We start from the raw sequence: 19,842 nt of genomic DNA, 5'->3' as shown, positions 1-19,842 counted from the left end.
AGGAAAGCCAATCCATCCCATTTTGCAGGCTCTGTGACCCATGAATGGGGCACATTCTTCTGTCTATATTGGTGTGCCTTGTTTATTCCCCAATGCTGTCTTATAGCCAGGAGTTTAGGGTTCAAACTGAACAAAGGAGCTGGCCTATTCTAGGAACTGTCTTGGAGCCTGACAGCACATTGATTTCAATACCATGAAATTGCACTTCCTCCAAAAAGAGGGGAGGATGGGAAAGTGGTCATAAATAGAGCTGGAATGAAAAAACAAAACCAAAAAAAGCTTATGAAATTCAATAGAGAATCCATTGCAGCCAGGGGATTTCCCTCAGGGTCAGTTTGCAATTACAATCTGCAATTTCCACTTCAGTAAGCTCTTTACCCAATTTAGCAGTCTTTGGTCCCCTAGCTGATCCATATTAATGGTTTCCAAAGCATTCATCATGCACTAGAACTGACTTTGGGTTGCATTTGTATAATCTACTCTGTGATTTTCCAAACCAGACATTTGGTACCTGACAGTTCAGGAGCATCCTTTACAGCTGTAGGCATATTTCCCACCATTGATTCCATTAATGTCCTTGTTAGGGCAAGGGCTTTCAGAGTGTACGGTGGAATTTTTAAATAATTTACCATGTCAGGTAAGTTGTATGCTGTTGCTCTTTATGAAAGCAATATATGGATCACATGGATATTTTCTGTTGGATGAAGGATTTATTGGTAGCAATTTATATAGCAAACTGTGGTATGGTTTTTTCAGCAGTTGGTGAATCTAAATATCTCATTGCTCCTTTAGAAAGGAACTGTTTGCTTAGGAGAAGGACTTTCTGAATATCTGGTTAAAAACTCTAGTGATAGCCTGTTTTTCTTGGGTAAAAGGTAATTTGTAGTGTTAGAGTTTATGTGCCTCCCTTAATTAAAAACAATCTTACACATAAACTTTATATTGATAAAACTATGTCCGTGCTAAGAGAAAGGACACAGTTATGATGTTAACCTCACTTAAAACCCAGGTTTTGTAGTGAAGGCAAGTCCTCAGACATTGTTTAGTGAACAGTGTTAATAAAATATATAGCAGCCAAGACCTGAATTAGAAGACATCTCTTCAGACAACCTCTGTACTGACACAAATACCGCTGCTTATACACACACACATTTTAATTACCATTCTTCAGTGAACACTCTCTTCTATTTAGAAAAGCTACAACTGGTCAGGAACATTGTGGGCTTTACTGTTTTGCTTGAAGAGAAAAACCCAAACAAATATTGACTTGAGAGCCATATTATGGAAAGTGGCATGGACAAGCATAGAATGTTAATTTTTGCATCTAGAAAATAAAATGTTTTACGTACATCTTCAGCATTTTTTTCCCCCTACCGTACTATGTTCTATAAAAGCTGTACAAGTTCTGATTCTTAAAATAATATATCGAGGACAAATAACCTGTCTCTGATAGTGAATGGAGCAGCTGTGCTGGAGACCATCTGGTTAACAAAAATGTGTGGCTGGGTGGGCTAATATGTTTTGCAAATTACTCAGGCAAACAGCAGGGATCTTTATCTCAAACTAGGCTCCATTTGTGTGGCTAAGAGTAATTTAGCCTTAGTTATTTGTCGAGCAATGATATAAGCATACAGCATGATGCTAGCAAGGGCACAGAGGAGGGAGGTCTCAGCACAACACTGTGCAGGAAGATTTTGCTGAGAACTGAATAAGCACTTCAGAGATTTATACAAGGCAGATTTTCTCATCGGTGGACAGCTTTAAGTAGGGAAGGATTTGCTGAGCTTTTTTGGATGGAGAAACTCAGGAAGAGTTTACTTGCTTGGGGAACAGTGGTCTGGCTGGAGCTTTGGTCCAGATTCCCCGACCATTGGTGTCTCTGTCTCCAGAAGAGGAGGAAAGTGCTGCCAGCTCAGCTGAACTGCAAGACACCCCTAATGGGAAAAGAAGGGCAGTGGCAAGAGCATACAGCTCTGGGGTCGTCCTCGGTCTCAGATGAAGAAAAGATGTAAACCAATAAATAACTAACAGTGGATTGAGAATCCCAGACTAGGTTTAGGCTAAATGAGGACTTTATATTGAGGGGAAAATGGTATTTAGGCTTTCAGGTTGTGATACACTGTAATGTCTTGTGATTTCATTATGCCTGATCTGCTGCACCTCAGGAGACTTGAATATGCAGGAGAACTGGATTGGACTGCTTGTTGCATCTAAATAAAGGCACTATTTAAAATTTATGGATTTGGATACTCATTTCATTAGGGCACCTACCAAATGTCCAGCTGTTTAGGCAGGTACTATCACTTCTATATTTGTACAGAACTTACACTGGGCAGTTGCCTTAAGTCACTGTTGTAAAATAAAGAATATTAGGGCCAATACACAATGGCACATAGCATTTTAGTCCTGTGTCTCTATGATTGTAAATAGGAAGACATCAAGTGCATAGATTCACACCCTTTAACCCACAGAAAACTGTAAAGTGTTTGTATCCATGGCCTGTGAATCTCTTGTACCCCTAGACTTGTACATTCCCCTAGAATCTGGGCTTCAAGCCAGGGATGAGGATGGAGAAATAGTGCTCCTTGCTCACCCATGTGCCTGTATGGGAGGTACCACGTGGGAGACAGGGAAGGGCTGCAAACCATGCTGTGTAGTCAAGGTTGGGAGACCACTCTGAACACCTGATTGATCAAATAGGCTGCATAAAGCAGGGTATGGGAAAGGGAAAAATATATTCCTGTTAAAAATAGATGTCCCATTTTTTTTTTTTTTTTTAATGCAGATCACAATACATTTGTCATCTGAACCGTGTTCAGGCTGCAACAGGACTTACAGGTATTCCACTGGCAGATGTTCTCTCTACCCACTGAAACTGGTGCACTGCAAAGCAGACCAGGTAAGTGCTCATGGGAACTGACTTCTCAAAAGTTGTCCGAGTCCAGCCATCACCCAGCTGTACCGTTTGCTGCAGAAATGGAAAAATAATTAATTTGATTTTGGAAATTGCAAACACATGCAGAAGAGGGTACAATATTTCTGTGAAGGCTGCAACTACATAGGAATGATAAATCACCTCTCCAGGTTCACCTCTTCTGGCATCCCATTGATGATGGCATGAGAACAGACAAAATGTTTTTTCCAGCAATACTGCAATACACAACATTGGACTTTGTTTTTCTGCACTAAATAAGTTTACCTGCTTCTAATTTTGCATCAAGGATTTGAAATAGTTCACATGCACAGGGATTTTGCCAATAGGAGTTTTCCAGTGTATGCTAGTCTGCTTTGTTCTTGAAATAGTTGCATAAAATAACATCAGTTTGGACAGATTAGAGAAGAGACTGGATGTTCTCCTCTCTTAAATACATCCATCGTGTAGGAGTGAGGGATTGCAGAGATGCTACTTAGGGTAAAGACCAGTCTAATGAATTTATCCTGAACTCATTCAGATACAAATTAGCACTGCTAATTGGTGGGTTGTTTAAAGGTACATAAGGTTTAGTGCTGATCATAGTTTCATTTTGTAAATCAATTAAAAATCATTCCTCATTTTCCCAACAGTCCTTACCTCTCAACTGAACTATATGACCAAACCTGCAACCTGTTGTATGTGACTCATCCTCTAAATATTTATTTCTACTATTTGTTATCTGCTGTTGCTTATCTGATAATTTCTTGTGCTTCTGAGTGGATGACTAACTTAAATAGGACAAAAACAAACAGCATATAGAAGACATTAACCTTCTGGTAGAGATAAAATGCTTAATGAGATTTGTTTGTTATAAATAACTAATGCACAGATAGTGAATATTATGGGTAATATGATTCCATAAGCAAAAAAACACTTTTTCACAGATATGTTCACAAATCTCTTGTCACTGAGATATTCACAATCTATTTTTCTCTTATTTCACTCATTTTGACTCTATTTTGATGTCTTTTGTTTCTTTCAACAAAGTTAGAACTTCAGTGAAAAAGCAGGAAAAAAAAAAATCAATGTTGTGCAAAGTGCATATGCAATGTGCAAGTTTCTCATTTCGCTGAGCTGATTTTGCCATGATGATTATAAAGCTTCACACCACCAAAACTACTACAGGATGTGCAACACACACCATGCCTTACATTTCCAAACTATTACATTTCCATCCATTGAAAAGATTTCCTAAAGTTCCTTCACTACTAAGAACAGAGCTACTGACCTTGTGAGCACACCAGATGAAAAAGTGCCCTCCTATCACCCAGCATACTATACATTTCCCAGACTGTACTTGGAATTTAGCAAAGTAATTAACAAGCAGTAGTTAGTTAGCCCTTTGAAAGTGTAATTTTTATGTCCACACTACAGGCAAAGGCTAGTTGTAAAGGTGTAAAGTAAGTATTGAAACCCAGTAAATCTTTATAACATCAAGTCTCATCCCCTCACCTTCCTTGCTGGTACCCTCACTTATCTGAAGTCTGTGAGGAAAGGTACAGCAAACACTCTCATGTGTTGTCCATCAAAATGCCTGGTGATTTTGGGGGTACCATATAGAAATATTTTTAAAAACAATAAGTCAGAGCAGCTGTGTCAGATTGGTAAGAGTTCTCTCAGCTGCATTGCTGGGGGATAGTTAAGGTTTGAGGGACTCTAAATAAAACAGTACACAGTAAAGGAGACCTTTGATTTCTGGGTGGGGGAGTGACTGGGAAGATGTGAATGTCAACAGCCCAGGGGCTGGAAGCTCTTTTTTTCTTTAAGAAAACACCAAATCAAACCAGCCAACTAACCAAAATACCCCCAACTCCTCCCACCCCCAACAATAAAAAAACAAAGCCCCCAAAAAACCATACCAAACCACAAAAACCAAACTTGGCAGTTTATGTCCCACTTCAGAACATATTAATTAGAAATCATACATTGGACTAGACACTCAGTTAAACTATTCACTAGAATCTCTCCCAAATGAATGCCATTCAGTCTTCTTCCAGAAAGCCCAGAGGTAAATAAATGATGCCATTGAATTTCATATAAAACTTGAAATTTGACCCACCAGGTCCAGAAATAGATTATGTAGGAAATTACAGTCATGGTGGACTGACAAGTGTCCACACCCATGAGCTGACAGATGGGATTTCAGATCCTGTATTATTAAAAATAATAATCCCAGACTTTCTTACTATCAGGATCCTTTTCCATTAGATTGTGGTCAGCAGACCCTCACTTTGAACCATTATGTCATTCCAGTGATTATTTTAGACTTCCCGTCTGAGAAGCAGCTGTCTTCCAGAATCCATCTGATTTGAGCGAAGAACCTGCCATTATAGTTAGTAGGGGATGCTCATCTAGAAAATCTGAATAGAGGGCTAGCTAGCTAGAGACAGAAGAGATGTTTCATTTCTGCTTTGGATATTGTGTGCTGGTGGACCACTGGGAGTCCTGACCAACCAAGCAGTCCTGTTTTATGGAATATTTATTAAGCATTAGCTTTACAGTGTCTGGATGGTAGAGTCTATGTATGTATCAGGACTTTCTGATCCATGCCACCTTTCCAGTGGCTTTACAGAACCATTCCACTTAGGCAGCAGAGCTGGAAATACATACCTGTACTGGCATGTTTGAAAGTGCTTCGTATTCGTCTTGATGGATGATAGATATGTTGTAAGTTGCCTTTTTGTTGGGCTCATCAAAGCAAGGAAATGACTTCCGTGCGTCTGTTGGCTCATGATCAGTAGCTGCAATGCTCCTTAAACAAACAACACATTGGCAAATCTTCATTATATACCTTTAAAAACTTATCTGCAATTTCTAAGCGTATTTTTTAGCAATTTCATGAACTAAAGTAAACTACAAATATCTGTGTGTACTTGTCCATTCATAAAAGTAGGCAACACCAGAAATGAACAAGTTGACATTGTATAGACATTACCTCTGTAATCAACATTGTCTAGGTTTCAGAGCAAAAGCTAAAGCCAATTGCTTATCATCAATGATTTTTTGGAGCCAAGCAATAACGTAGGAATGACCCCTCATGGTTGGTAAAAATTTTGCTTACCTTCCTGATGTGCTTTCCCATTGATTTTTGTGCCTAAAATAAACTACTGATGATATAATGGGAAAGGAAATTAGTGTCTTGGTAGAGGGATTTTTACTTAAGTCACTCCGTGTGTTGTTTACCCACTAGAGCCTATCTTGGGACTGGAGTCTTGAACATTTCCTGAGATGACACATTGGAATTGTATAAGTGTCCCTAAAATCTCATCCTGCTTCTGTGTTTCTTCTTCTGCAGTTACCACATACAGTTTTCTGCTGGTGCTGTTATGCTGCCCTGACTCCATTAATGAAGCTGTTGGAGAAAGCATGGGAAGTTCAGGTGAATATCCTAGTACATAACAGGTGCTGTACTAGCCACGTTAGGGAGTTTAGAAAGTCAACTCAGTTATGCAAAAACAACTGGAGGACCTAGACAATAAAGGTCATGTAAAAAATAAGGTGAAGGTTGTGAATGTTCATATTGTGCTTGCTCCTCACAGTGACATTGGGCTCCCCCATTGATGAACTACACAGTGGCAGAGTGTATTCTCCAGTGATTGATGGTGAAAGGGATCACAGATGCTTCTTCAATTAATCTGGAATGTTGAGCATTTTCTGACAGCAGTTCTACAGCTGCTCCAACTTTATTAAGGTAGTTTTTCTTTTCAAAAAGTAATTAAAAGTGTACATCATAAATTACAGGTCTGCAGCAATCCTACAAGCTCACTTGACAACCAATTTTTCAATGCTTCTTTGCCCTTGGCATTTCCCTGTGATGGTTAAATACTAAACTGGTCATTAGGAACTTGTAGCAGCAAGGGTCATTTACAAGCTTGATGGAGGTAATGTCTGGGTTCTTACCATACACATTCATTGGAACAGTAACTCCAAAGTTCATGGGCAGAAAACATGATGAATATTTACCTTAGCATAACTTCAGGCTCAGTAGAGTTTCTGTTGATTGATAAATTGTTTGATGTCACTCTGTACTTTTCGTAGGATTTGAAAGCTACTATTTCACAACAAAGATAACTTCAAGTCCCCAGGGCAGTGCTTCACAGCTATTGCTTAAAAAAATGGCTATATATTTTGACACATTTATATCTTGTTCCTACAGACTGATAACACTGTGATATCTCTGTTGAGTTATAAGCTGGTAATCCATCTATCCTCGTATATTTGTGGGGGCAGACAGACAGACATCAGCACTACCTTTCCTATGAGGTCTATGATGAGAACTCCAGGCTATGGCATACATAGGAGTGGCACTAGAATGTTGTAATTTCCTTTCAAATTATATAATGTAGGTTTTAGATAAGATTTTTTTCAGTGCTTGGTGACTTCTGCCCTTCTACTTGCTGCTGATGTGCAGACAATTAAATGTGAACTAGAGGTAACAGTTGTAAAGATCATAGCAATAAGAAGTGAAGGTCTGGCTGAGACTGCATCCAGCATCCAGCTGTTGTTGCTCAATTAAAACAGAGCTGCATTTAGAGCCATGATGAATTCCCCCCTTTTTTCTTTTTATTCCAAAGCACAGGACTTGATGCAAAACCCCCTCCCCTTGAGATAATTTAGGCATTTTTTCTTCTATTCTTTCCCTAAATTCAGATTCATTGCTTCTTCTGAGAAAATTTTCTCCTTGATGAAGAAATCCAGCAGTGCTACTTCTGTACACTAAATAATATTTTGCCTTTCCCTAATCAATAGAATCCTAAATGCAAGTCTCCCTGTTAGAGACGTGCCCAGCTGAATATCTTTTATAAGCCTCTTGTTTTCCTCTTACAGAGGACAGAGAGAATTCCTATAAAAGGGAAGCCATACCTTGTCACTAACAGTAATGCAAAATCAAAAACAGCTGCAGTGACATCTTTGTATTATCTGTAATAGTAAGGAGAAAATAAAAGGTGGGTTTTAGCAGATTCTTTGAGAGGAACTAATGAGTATAAAGAACCCATCACACCAGGCAAGGACTCTTGTTGTTCCCCTTTTCCTAATATCTGAAAATAACACAATTGTAAGTTATTTATGCTCACTGCATCATGCTAAGTAGGAAAGGGATGTTATTCCCCTTTCATCAATGGGGAAATAAAATGCACAGACAGAGGAATAGCTTTAGCAAAGGACTTCATGCTTACAGCTGGATTCAGGCACCCACAGGAGGATCTAGCCAGGTCTATGTCTAAATCTGCATTTTCAAAGTTTCTGCTTTCCTGCTCCCTACCTGCATGTGCATGTCAATTTAAATAGTTGTGTTCCCAAGGTATCTCAAGATCCACTTCTGGGCACGTCCAGAAGCACATTTGTCCTGATGGGGATTGTGTGATCTGCCTGAACAGGATTCCCAAATGAGGTGTTCTTCTTCCTAAGCCTCCCAAGGATCCCAGACTTGCAGGCATGTTCAGCACATGTCTACCCCTACCTGTTTTCCACAACATCTGGTGGGAGACTTGAACCTAGGCAACAGCAGAGCCTGGACATGTGCCCAGTTTATAAACAAAAGGCATTATAGCAATGCTTTGGCAAACCTTTGCCTTCACAGATCGACAGCTGGGGAGCAGCTCAGCCCTGGGAGCTGATTTTCCAGTGTTATTAATTCTCTCAAAAGGTCCTGCTGCTTCTAACACTGCCCAGAAAGGATGAGGAGTGGGTTAATTTCACTTTCATTTCCTTTCATTCACTCTAATTTTCACCTCAGCCACCACCTTCTCTAACATCTGCTATTAGTAGGCTTGCTTGACTTTTACTGTTACCTGATCTGATTTGTATTTACTTACAACATAACAAAATAGGAACTATTTGGGTTGAAATTTTCCAAGAGTTATGTCTGCCTCAGGCAAAGGTTAAATAAAAAAACTAATTCCAGTCAGCATTGGTTTTGAGTAGAAAGCCAGGGGAAAATGCAGTTTTAATGAGTAATAAAAGCCTTCCCTCCCCACTCTTCCTCACCCCATCCTATCACCTACCCTCACACCACATAGCAGCGACTTGGCTGGTGGTTGCTTTCAATGCAAAGCTGTACTTATCACTATCACGTACATCACCTCTTCCACCCCCACAAACAATCTGCTGAAACTTAGCCACATTAAAAGCATTTCAGAAATCACCATTCACTCATTCTTATTATGGCCCTCCTCAAGCCTAACTAACACACACACTCAAGTTCTTTTCTGTATCGAGTGTTTTCAGACTGCTGGCTAGGATCATCCTTGCAATTTTATGTAGCTTCTAGAACCCAAATTGAGACATAGGAACACTCTTGAAGTGAGCTCACATTTTATGCTTTCTTCAGCTTCTGAAGTTCTCCTTCCTGACACCACATGCTTGGTCCTTGTCTTCCTGCACTGTCTGGAATTGAGGGATGGACACTCACCTCTCCTGGTCTGCAACTCAGGAGATCTGAGTTCTGGTCCTGCTGTTCTGGTGTTGCAATGGACCTGGGGCGATTCATTTAATATCTAGCTATCCTTTACCAACAAAAAGGAAGTGACACACCTCAACTTAGAGACATGCTAAGTGTTTACACTCTAAAATTGCTGTGGGGATTTCAGATGCTCAAAGCATCTTCCAAGTCAGAGCAATACTGAGGTGGTAGATGGAGGAAAAAGATGGAGGGAAAGTGTTGGCTAGGGTTTGATCCACTTTCCTCTTGACTTCTTCACGGATCAGATAATTATGTTTAAGTATGAAAAATCAGTGCTTGCTTTTTCTTCTGCCTCCTGGATTTGCTGCTGCCTGTCACTACTGCTACTCCTGGCATTGCCTGTCAGAAGCTGAGTGGAGCTGATGCAACTCTCACTCATGATGCCATTGTCCCAGGAGGGCAAACAAGTGCCTTGAAAACACACCACTCTTTGTCTCCATGTTCCTGATACAGGGCCTTGGAAAACTCTAGCCAAGTTTATCTTCTAGCCATAAAAACCGGAATGAGTCACTTCAGAAACGTAAATGTTGGGAAAAAAAAGAGTGTCCGCTCCACACGTTAAATGTGAAGAAATGCCTCTGAGAAGTGGGCAATGTTTTTTTCAAGCTTCCACCCTGAAGCAGTACAAACCTTGGAAGTGGAATGGGTTAACTGAACTGTAAGAGGCTTTGTAGTCTTTCAATAACTATTGATATATTAAAAAGCAAGAAGTGGAGCACAAAAAATCCGAGTAAAATATAACCTTCATAATTTGGACTTTCTTATCCATAATTTAAATGAGCTGCAGGAGAGACAGAGAAGTTCTGGTTTGGATATTCCTCAGGCTTATAATGTCAAGAAGGCATAATGTCAGGAAAACTATCATAAGAGCATTTTACACCAAAACAGTTACCTTGGGGAGTGACAGGAGAGAGTGGTGAGAGCTATATGCTATTTATTGTACTACAGAGATAAAAAAAACCCCTCGATCCTTGCAGATTTCTGAGGAAGCCATTTGTAAAGCTCAAAGGTAACCTGGGACCAGTAGAGTTTGAAAAAGTTTTTCAGAATAATAACAAACCCCTCGTCTCTCCAGCCCACATTCACTTGTCAACAGCCAAAGGGTTTTGAATACAGCCTCTTCCTTAGGGGAATGAGAAAATTAAAGAACAGCCCAGAAATGTCAGCAAGCTGGTGAGAGACAAGACTGAGAAGCTGAAACAGGAATAGAGCAGGCCTGAGCAAGTAGAAATGGAGAAGAAAGTTTAATAAATAAAAGAAAAACTGCTTTACTTGATCACTCCATTCTCAGTGTAGGTGGTCCTATAAAACCCAACCAGGGAACCATTCAGCCAGCCTTGAAACTTCAGGGTGAGTATGTAGGGATCATTTTCATCAGTGACAGAGAGCTCTGCTTCTGCTTTCATCACTATGTACTCTTGCGGCGTGTACCCAAAGCAGTCGTTCAGAGCAATCTGCTGTCCTGAGGATTTCCGGAGTGTGGGCATTTCTGTAATCTCAGTCTCTCGCAGGTGGAGCCACAGGTAGCTGGTAGATTTTTCCAAAGTGATAGAAATATTGACTGTCCCAGTGTAAATGTCTCTCTCCATTTCAGGCTTGACTTCCAGATCATAGTGGACAGGCTTGATGTAAGTTGGTAGTCTAAAATGTCTCCAGTCTCCAGTGTCATCACTTCTAGCAGGACAGGGAACCAAATCCACTGTGGGAGGAGGGTTTGTTGGTTGATCTGTTTCTCCTGAAGATTGCTGAGATTTAGGTCTGCTCAGCCCCACGCCAAGCCCCACGGCAAGACCTACAACTACCACGACGCCACAGATGACAGCCACATGCTTTGTCTTCATGCAGTACCTCTTGGACTTCTTATCCTCAAAATCCATGCCCTCCATCTCTGCTGCGGGGTCTGTTCTCAGAGCAAAACATTAACCGTAAAAAAGCTTATTAGTCACTTCAGCACTTGCATTCAGTAAACTCAGCAGACTTGGTTTCTATTTTAATTGTGTAGCTGTTCTCTGCCCGTCTCCCCCACCTCGCTTTCTACAAGACTCTCAATTAATTAAAGACAACAGGCATTTGGAGGAAATGTGAATGATGAAAAGGAGTGCAGCTGGGCCGGGAGATGGAGGGAACCAACGCAGAGGAACATTGTTCCTGCCGTGCTCCCCTTATAAGCAATGCAACCCCACCCCCAGCCCCTCCTGCTCTGGCCTGAGTTAAATATAAAACAGTGCTGTGTTAATCAGCAGTTAGGAGATGATCAGATGCCAAAGCTCTGTCAGCAGCTTTCAGAAAGAGTTTGCAGATAGAGGTGTAACTGCTCCAAACCCTCAACCTTTGCCACTACCTTTTCCTTTTTTCCCCCCTGCTGTTTCTTGTTTGGGTTTTTGAGGTTTGGGGTTTTTTACTTTTTCCTCTTACTAACAATGATTTCCTTGAACTTCCATGTTATAGTTTGTGAAATGACATCTCCAAAGTCTCAAAAATCCAGCAAAAATCACATATATCTTTCAAGGCCTTTTCAACTGTTCCCTCTCTTTTCTAGGCTCATTTACCTTTGCTGAGTAATTCAAGGCAGCCATGGGCAGAAGAATGCACAGTGGAACAATAAATTTTGATCACTGACTTCAAACTTTAAAACATGTCTAATTCCTCTTCCCCCTCCCATTGGGCCAGTTTTCCAGGAGATTGCTCATAATCATGCAGGCAGGCTGGCAACCTGGAACAGAATTGCCTTGCTGGGCAGCACAGTTACAGTCCTGACTGTGAACTCTTGCTGTGAGGGACACTTCTAAATACGCAGTTACACGATTTACGTAGTAAAGACCTAATTTAGCATTTACTGCTTGTCATCACGATGTGGCGCTTCACGGAAACAAATTAACTGAATAGAGCCTGATTCTGCTTGGGGGAACTTATTGTAAGCAAGGCCTTGCTAAGCCTGCAAGCAAGATGTTGCTAATGCGGTATGAAACTGTATACAGAGTAGCCTTGACCTTATTTGATGTTGAACTAGAGAAAAACTGTAGAATAGAAACCTCCGTCTCTGGAACTGTTAACCCTTTTTCTTCACGTATGGAGTACACTTGAGTAGATATTTAATCAGGCACATCAGTTTGGCTTCATGGCTCCTGTTTTAGTTTATAGGGAGACAGATGAACCTCACTTTTCACATCAGTTACAACTCTCTGACTACTTAGCTTCTTGGTGGTGGTGTTTGAGGGTTTTGTTTGTTTGCTTTTTGTTTGTTCTGGTTTGTTTGTTTGTTTTGAGATGGATGAAGTTACATCCGGATGGGTTGACAGCCAACACGTGCTCTGAGTGACATGCACTGAATCAGGGAAGGAGCTTTAGCAGGACAGAGATCATCCAGTCTTCAAAAATGTATCTATCTCCTCACGAGCTTTAGAAGTCTGCCTTTGAAATATCGCCAGCCACCATGGGGAACTTTAGCTAATCGTCCTAATCGTCATCAGCAATCTTACAGCACACAACTATATGTGTAGCATCTTGTTTTAAAGGCGAGGTTTTCCAACAGAAACTGAGAAAAGGTCTTTTTTTTTCAGAGTATCAAGTTAACTCTTACTCAGTTGTTTTCAAAAGTGAAAAACCAATGCAAAAAAAAAAAAATCAAGCAGAAAGCTAAAAATCTGTTTCAAATTATGTCTGTTTTTATTGTTTCCCATTTCTCTGCTGTGATCAAAACTAGATATGACATGGGAAACCAGTGCCCTTTAATGGATTGGGTAAGAACTTAACTTCTAGCAACTAAGCCAGCACTGAAGATCATAGTCTTAACATTTAAAACCATTTCAGCTTTTCTTTTGTTCTGATTGGACAGGACAAGGAAAAAGAGCGAGAACAGATTTTAAATAAGACATCTTAAGCCAGAGCAGGCCATAAGTGATGAGATAATAGATGTGCTTTGATTTCAGGCATGCTTTTTACATCACCTCCATTTTTATTGTCCTTAGCCCTGAGGTTTTCTGTTGCATTTTTAATGTGAAGATGAAAAATCCTGCTTGATCTTATAGGCTGCAGAGGAAGTTATTTACTGTAATTATGACAGGACTTGCAGATTTTTTACTGGAAACAATTCCCTTCTTCAGGAAGAGCTAGAAAACATATGTGGACGAGCTAGTCCTAAACAGCAAAAATATATGTTTTCCTTATCCTAAGCCTTAAAAACAACACTAGCAGCAAAAGCCATTACAAGCTAATGAGGAGTGACAAATGAATTAGCTCAAGTAGAAGAGATTAGTGGTGTCTTCTGCTAGTCAAGAGCAGTAGTGCATTTATACACAAGCTCTAGCATTGATCTTCTCTATAAATGTGAGGTTCAAGCCTAGTTGCAGCCAAAAATAGGTGTAATATATTTCTGAGAGTGGTAGTTATGAGCACACTGATCCCTCCCATACAAGAAACATGCTTTTTTCCTAGCTGACACCACTGGGGTCAGCCAGCAGTGCTAAGAAGCTGCCTAGCTGTCAGCAACCCAATACACACGTCCAAGGATAAGGCTCAAACTATTAATTCTGCTGCAGAGGAGCCATAAAGGGAGGGCAAAGCTCCCCAAGGCAGTGCCAGTGCCCTCCCTGCTTGGCTGTCTCTAGGTAGAAAGGGGCAGAGAACAGGCTCTGCCCCTCCAGAGAAAAGAGCACCAGGGCCTTTATCGACAAGGTGTAGATGCTTTGTCTGTCCTCTTCCCAAAGGGCATATGATGATGAATTTCCATATGGGAAGTAGAAGATAGCTCACTCCAGACTGCTCCAGCATAAACTGGAAGCATGACTGCAGTCAAGTGCTGGTCAGGTTTGGAGGGGTTTAAATTGCTTTAATTCAATTTCCAGAAAAACTGAAAAGAGATTAAAACAATCTTATCAGTCACCGGGATGATGTTAACAACTGCTATCATTTGTTTGGTGTTGATTTTTAATTTCACCTTAAGTTAGGCTTTAGTTCTCAGTCAGCACCAGAATTACCACACTAACTTAACCACATCCCTTTGGTTACCTAAAATGGAGCATTGTATAAAGTGTCTGTCATGACATTGCTGGTGAGGACATGTAAATTCCTGAAGGAACATTATCCAGATATCTTTTCTGACAACTACCAGGGATATAATTGAATAATAATTTTTATCCCTTAATTGTCAGCCACAAATTTCCAGTATAATTTCCGATTTTAAGTGCAGAAAATGGAATAAAATGTCTGCAAGTGACAGCCAGGAGCAGCACTCGCACAGGTCTGCTGTAGGCATTCAGGGGGAGGTCTCATAGTCCCAGGAAATCTGTAGTTGAAGCTGACAATGAGAAAAGAGCTGCTCTGGAAAGCATCAAAGACATGGAAATAAATCAAGTATATTAATTAAAAAAAAAAAAAAAAAAAAAGGAAACTGCAATTCACAACAAACGAAACTCCTCCAAGCCAAGTCCATCCTTGGAATAACATGAAACACTTACTGGGCCTATGCCAAGGAGGTATTTGGCTCCCTGTGTCCAGGGACATTAAGGCAACATGTGGGCAACAGAGTCTAAGCACCTCTGACTTCCTTCTGTTCTCTGAGCTGCTCCCACTACAAGACTTAGGGATAATAAATGGATGCTCTCTGCCTCCATCGGGAGGCATTTGGCTCTCTGTATGCTAAACTAACACTCCTCATTACATTTGTCATTGCAAAAAAATAAGGCATGAAGCAATCTGCTGTAGTGACTGCTTTCTGGCTGAGCTGCACATGTAGACTTCTACTCTGTGGCCCTCTACCAAAAGAAATTTCGGGTATTAATTTGAGAAATGGTTGTGGTGTTCCATCAGGTCACAAATGAACTGTATCAGAAATAATTCCCTTGTCCAGTGTTTTCCTACATTTGTAATGACTGTTTTGGTCTCCATCCTTAGCTTTGAAAACCCTTTAATGATCATGAATCTCCTAGAGTTCACAAGTCTCAGTAATTACTGGCCTGCAGCGGTCATTGTTCCAGCCACAATACCTTTTACATCTGTGTTGTTTGGAAATGCAAATGTTCTGAACTGATTTGAGAAAGACAGTCAGGCTTTCTTCAGTCATAATTATTTCCCCATTTAGATCTTAGAAAACTGGCCCCAGCTGTGTGGCACTGTGGGCTGTGGTGCCTTTGAAGGCTGGCATTATCTCCTGTTGCAGAGTGATGAGCTACATATATAACACACTGGCTGAAGTGCAGCGCAGTCCCACCACCTATTCTGGGTTCTGCTGGGTTTCCCCAGCAGGCCAGTGCTGGGTGCTTTATTTGTTGCTAGGGTCAAGGCTGCAGGGAGTTACCTCAAAGCCTCTTCACAAGGAAGTACAGTGACTTACCTGTAGTAGAGACTTCATTTTCTTTCTTTCTTTTTTTCCTTTTTAAAATTCCTGGACACAAATTCTGTTCCTCAGAATGTGAATGCCCTCTCTTATACTATTTGTGTAAACAAAGCAAGTCAAACTGTATTAATTTGCTTTGCTATACCTTATCATACCATAATCATACCATATCATTTAACCTTCCACTGCATTGTTACCAAGATGAGCTTGCTTGGATTCTTGCATTCTAATCATTAACCTTTAATACACAACCAGAACAAAAGTCTGGATCCCAGTCAGTACAGTTCCAAGTCTCTAATTCTAACATGCTTTATTATTTTTACATTTTACTCACCTATTTGTTGTCAACACTGGCCATTAAAATACTTACAGTTTATGGCTCTGCATTTCAAACTCTAGCTTCCAATATGAAATTTTCTTCTTGTCTTTAAAAACATGCCTGAGGAGAGTTCTACTGTATCAACAAAATACAATTTAACGTTTATGGATGTTTTTTCAAACTCAGTCAACACATGCCTTGGTTAACAACTTTCTAAGCAAAAGTGAGTAAAGCAACAAGCTTTTACAGTGTAACCTCTAGGATACATTGGAACACCAGCAGGTCCAAAGGAAAACAAATTTTGCAGTTTAGAAATTCAGTGGGAAATTATTTGCTGAACTTTTGGAGGCATGTTGTCCTCTTAGAATGGGAAGCTTGCTTTCCACTCTCTTCACTTTTTTTCTGGTGAGTGCAATACCTTAGAAGTCCCTACCTCTCCACCTGCAATTCAGGGCACTACTTTAATCTGTCTGATATGAGCTGCGGTTCCCTCAGGTGTCACCTCTGCCCTTGAGCACTGCTGTGTCATTCGGTACGCAGTCATATTGATCCATTTCTATGTCTAGATAGCAGGGCATGAGAAGAAAAGAATTTTCATGGAGGAGAGGTGTAAAATTTCCTTCTTACCTTAACTGGCCCCAGCTCAAAAGTGTTAACCTTCAGGGCAGGCTTATTTGCAGTACTTTCTCCTTTAGAAGCAGTGGGAGGTTCAGGGGCTGAATAAATGAAAATGAAGCATTAGGCAGCCCAGTAATGATGTCTGCTCAGCATGCAGTGATAGTACTAAATCCAAGTATGATAGTAGCTTCATTGAGCAGGTAATGGAGATTACTGTGGAAAACAGTATTTGCAGCTGAAGGTCTGTTTTCACTTACAGTAAATTGTGGGTTTTGCATCTTACTGAAAAAGATACAGTGGAAATTAAAGAAGGCATCAACGTAACTGACAAGACAAACAGAATGGAAGGATCAATCATCCTTTTAATCACTAAAAGAGATTAAGACACTGAATCTTGCTCTCTTATAACTGTGTGCACTGGGAGCAATTTCATAACAGTCAATAGCAAAGTGCTTGAGAATCTGAAAAAGGAGCAATAGGATATGATAACAGTGTAAAAACTGTGGGTAGTTTAGATTAAGATATCCCACAATATAATAGCATGGAAAATCACAGAGCTTTCAAAGGCAGCAAATTTGACAGAGATTAGGAGAAAACTTTTATGTTAATCTCTCATATACCTCACCTGTGGCATTTATAGTGAGGGGCCATAGATGCTGATTATGAGGCATCTAATGCCAGATTTCTGGTCTGTCCTGCTGTATAAATTTGTGTGGTCCTTTGTTGTTGAAGGTGCATGAGAAATCATGTCATACAATGAAAAATAATTGCTTGTATGATTTCCAGTACTAGAAAATTCCCATAAATGAAACCAAGTTAATGGAAGAGGAGATGACAGTTAAACATTTTTGTTCAGTTGCTTATGTAATCTCAGGGGAATTTTCTGTCTGCACGTATTTAGGTTACTTCCAGGTCTGCTATCTCTGCATTTGTCCTTGGTTTTGTTTTCTTGGCCAGCATGATGAAGTTGATAAGAGAAAAAACAATTGTAATGGCATAAACTATTTCATTTACTATTACATAAGAAAGTAATCATTTTGTTCTCCCTTTGTAAACAGGATTGTAGTTATATTAAGGCATTTGAAAATTAATCAAGAGATTGGGGGATGAAAAAAAGTGAGCAATTATAGATCTGGCTTCCTTCCCTCCCTCTCCCTCAGATGAATCTACTTGCCTGCGAAATAGAACAAGCTACGCCTTTGGGACTTCAACCACATTTACTTCACCAGCTTCGTCCTGCATGGAATATCTCTCTCTTTCAAGGACTAGCTCAATTTTCATTAGTCCTGTCATCCCCACAGCCACTGCCAACTGTAGCTGCACTGGCTGGGTAGAGCACGAGATAGACATCATTGACCAATTCCCAGGCAAGTGCCTAAATCACTCACCACACATACTTTCACAAGCAGGTATTTATGTGCAGGGTGGTGGGGTGTATGCACTGGAGTAGCAAGTTTGCCTGAAAGGGGATGTCACATTAGGAGAAGGGCTCTGTAATGAGTAATGTTTATTTTGATGTTATTTGGGAGTCATGAGCAACAACAGGCCAAATGTTTTCACACAGAAAGAATACTATAAAATATTTTCCGCTACTTTAGCAAACCCAAGCTGACCCGGGAGTACAATTTTATCAGCCAACAGTAAGTCCTCATAACTAAATTATTTTTTATTATGAGCAGTAGCAAACAAATTTGTAGGTGTTTCTACACAAGGATGAGGACGTCTTTATTCTTCAGACATATAACATGTTATTTTGAGCCTGTATGCAGCAGTACAGGTTGGCAAGAGCATAAATGAACAGATCAGCAGAACTTAGCACGTGGTAGATATTGCACTGAAGAAAAAGCAACGCAAACAAAATCGAAGAAATGCAGGAATTTCGGATCTTACAGATGATCAAAGCAATATTTCATCTTCCTTTCAAAATCAGCTATGGTATTGCATCCTTTATATCCCACACCTAATGGAGCCAAAGATGTTTAGAGTTGGGGAAATATCAAATCAAATAGTGTCTTGGGCTATCTGGATCCGGCTCAAGAGTTTAACCCCTTCACCAAGACATTCTCCACTGAGAGTCAGATGTCAAATGAGATTGGATCTTATCCATCAATTGACATTTAAATTTGTAGGATCACTTTCTCTGCTGTCCCTGGAGAAGTTTAAGCACTGGTGTTTTACAGGATAAGCTATAGGGTAGAATATTATTGTACTAACAGGTATTTCCTGCAGAGCCTTCTTTCCCTTCTCACTTTAATTCACTTTTTTATTTTCCTTTTCCTCAAACCCCAATGACAGACTTTAGCAGGAATCTTCCTTTACCAAAAAGAACGCCCAATATAATCCAGCATATGTAATTCACATTATATGACAGGCTCTCACTCTGTTGACTTGCTTCTTGTAATGGCACAGGACTTTAAATTGAGTTATTTTAAACTAGGTAATTCCATAAAAATATCTGCTCAGCCAAGAAGAGCGCTTATTGGACTCTCAGACAAAGCAATCCCAGCTGAATTACCAGAACTCATAACTATGGTGCAATAGTTTTTCAATTCTGATGAGTCAGTGTAAAGATTATAAAGTCAAAGGACAAACTGTTCAGCATAGTTTTACAATGATCATACCTTACTTTTCCAAGAAAAGAAAGTTGTTTCTGAAAAACATACTTAGGTTAACAATAAAGCTAGGTGCACTTTATTGAACTCCCCCTTACACCTTTAAGTTACGTGTGATTTTTAGAACGGGAATAATATTTTTTTGAGGAAGATACACTACTACGGTGATACACAGCAACAAAAAGCTCTGTCAGAGACAGAACGTTAATAATTTTCTTATGCTTAGATAAAAATTTGTTCATCAAGTTGACTATGACATGAGGACATCTGTACACAAGATTTGATTCTGTTTGCTCCAGTTGGAGGGTCAGCTGGTTTGTTTTCTTGTTTGTTTGGTTTGTTTTTTGGGGTTTAGTTGTTGTTGGGGTTTTGTGTTGTTTGGTGGTGGTGGTGGTTTTTTGTTTGTTTTTCTTGAAGATGTGCCACCCTTTTCCTTCAATCTGTCTTGGTCTGAAATATATTATTGACAGAGATGTTCAAATCTTCAGACAGGGCCAGTAGGAGGGAAAATAAATTGGAAAA

At 40.0% G+C, this 19,842-nt stretch overlaps 1 protein-coding gene across 1 annotated transcript in view; it reads right to left on the bottom strand.

The window, feature by feature from the left end:
• Positions 1–11,323, bottom strand: part of ENPEP (glutamyl aminopeptidase) — a gene marked incomplete at its 5' end in the record, with an annotated part of 35,341 nt that extends 24,018 nt beyond the window's left edge. The window contains 3 exons of the mRNA XM_082051366.1: positions 2,837–2,968; positions 5,585–5,726; positions 10,710–11,323. Of these exons, the coding sequence (XP_081907492.1) occupies positions 2,837–2,968; positions 5,585–5,726; positions 10,710–11,323 (888 nt within the window). The remainder of the gene's footprint in view (positions 1–2,836; positions 2,969–5,584; positions 5,727–10,709) is intronic.
• Positions 11,324–19,842: the final 8,519 nt, after the last annotated feature.

This window comes from Streptopelia decaocto (assembly GCF_964273445.1).
Source record: "Streptopelia decaocto genome assembly, chromosome: 4".
Taxonomy (NCBI): domain Eukaryota; kingdom Metazoa; phylum Chordata; class Aves; order Columbiformes; family Columbidae; genus Streptopelia; species Streptopelia decaocto.
Note: the sequence above shows the minus strand (reverse complement) of the source record. Positions and strands in the feature narration are given on the sequence as shown.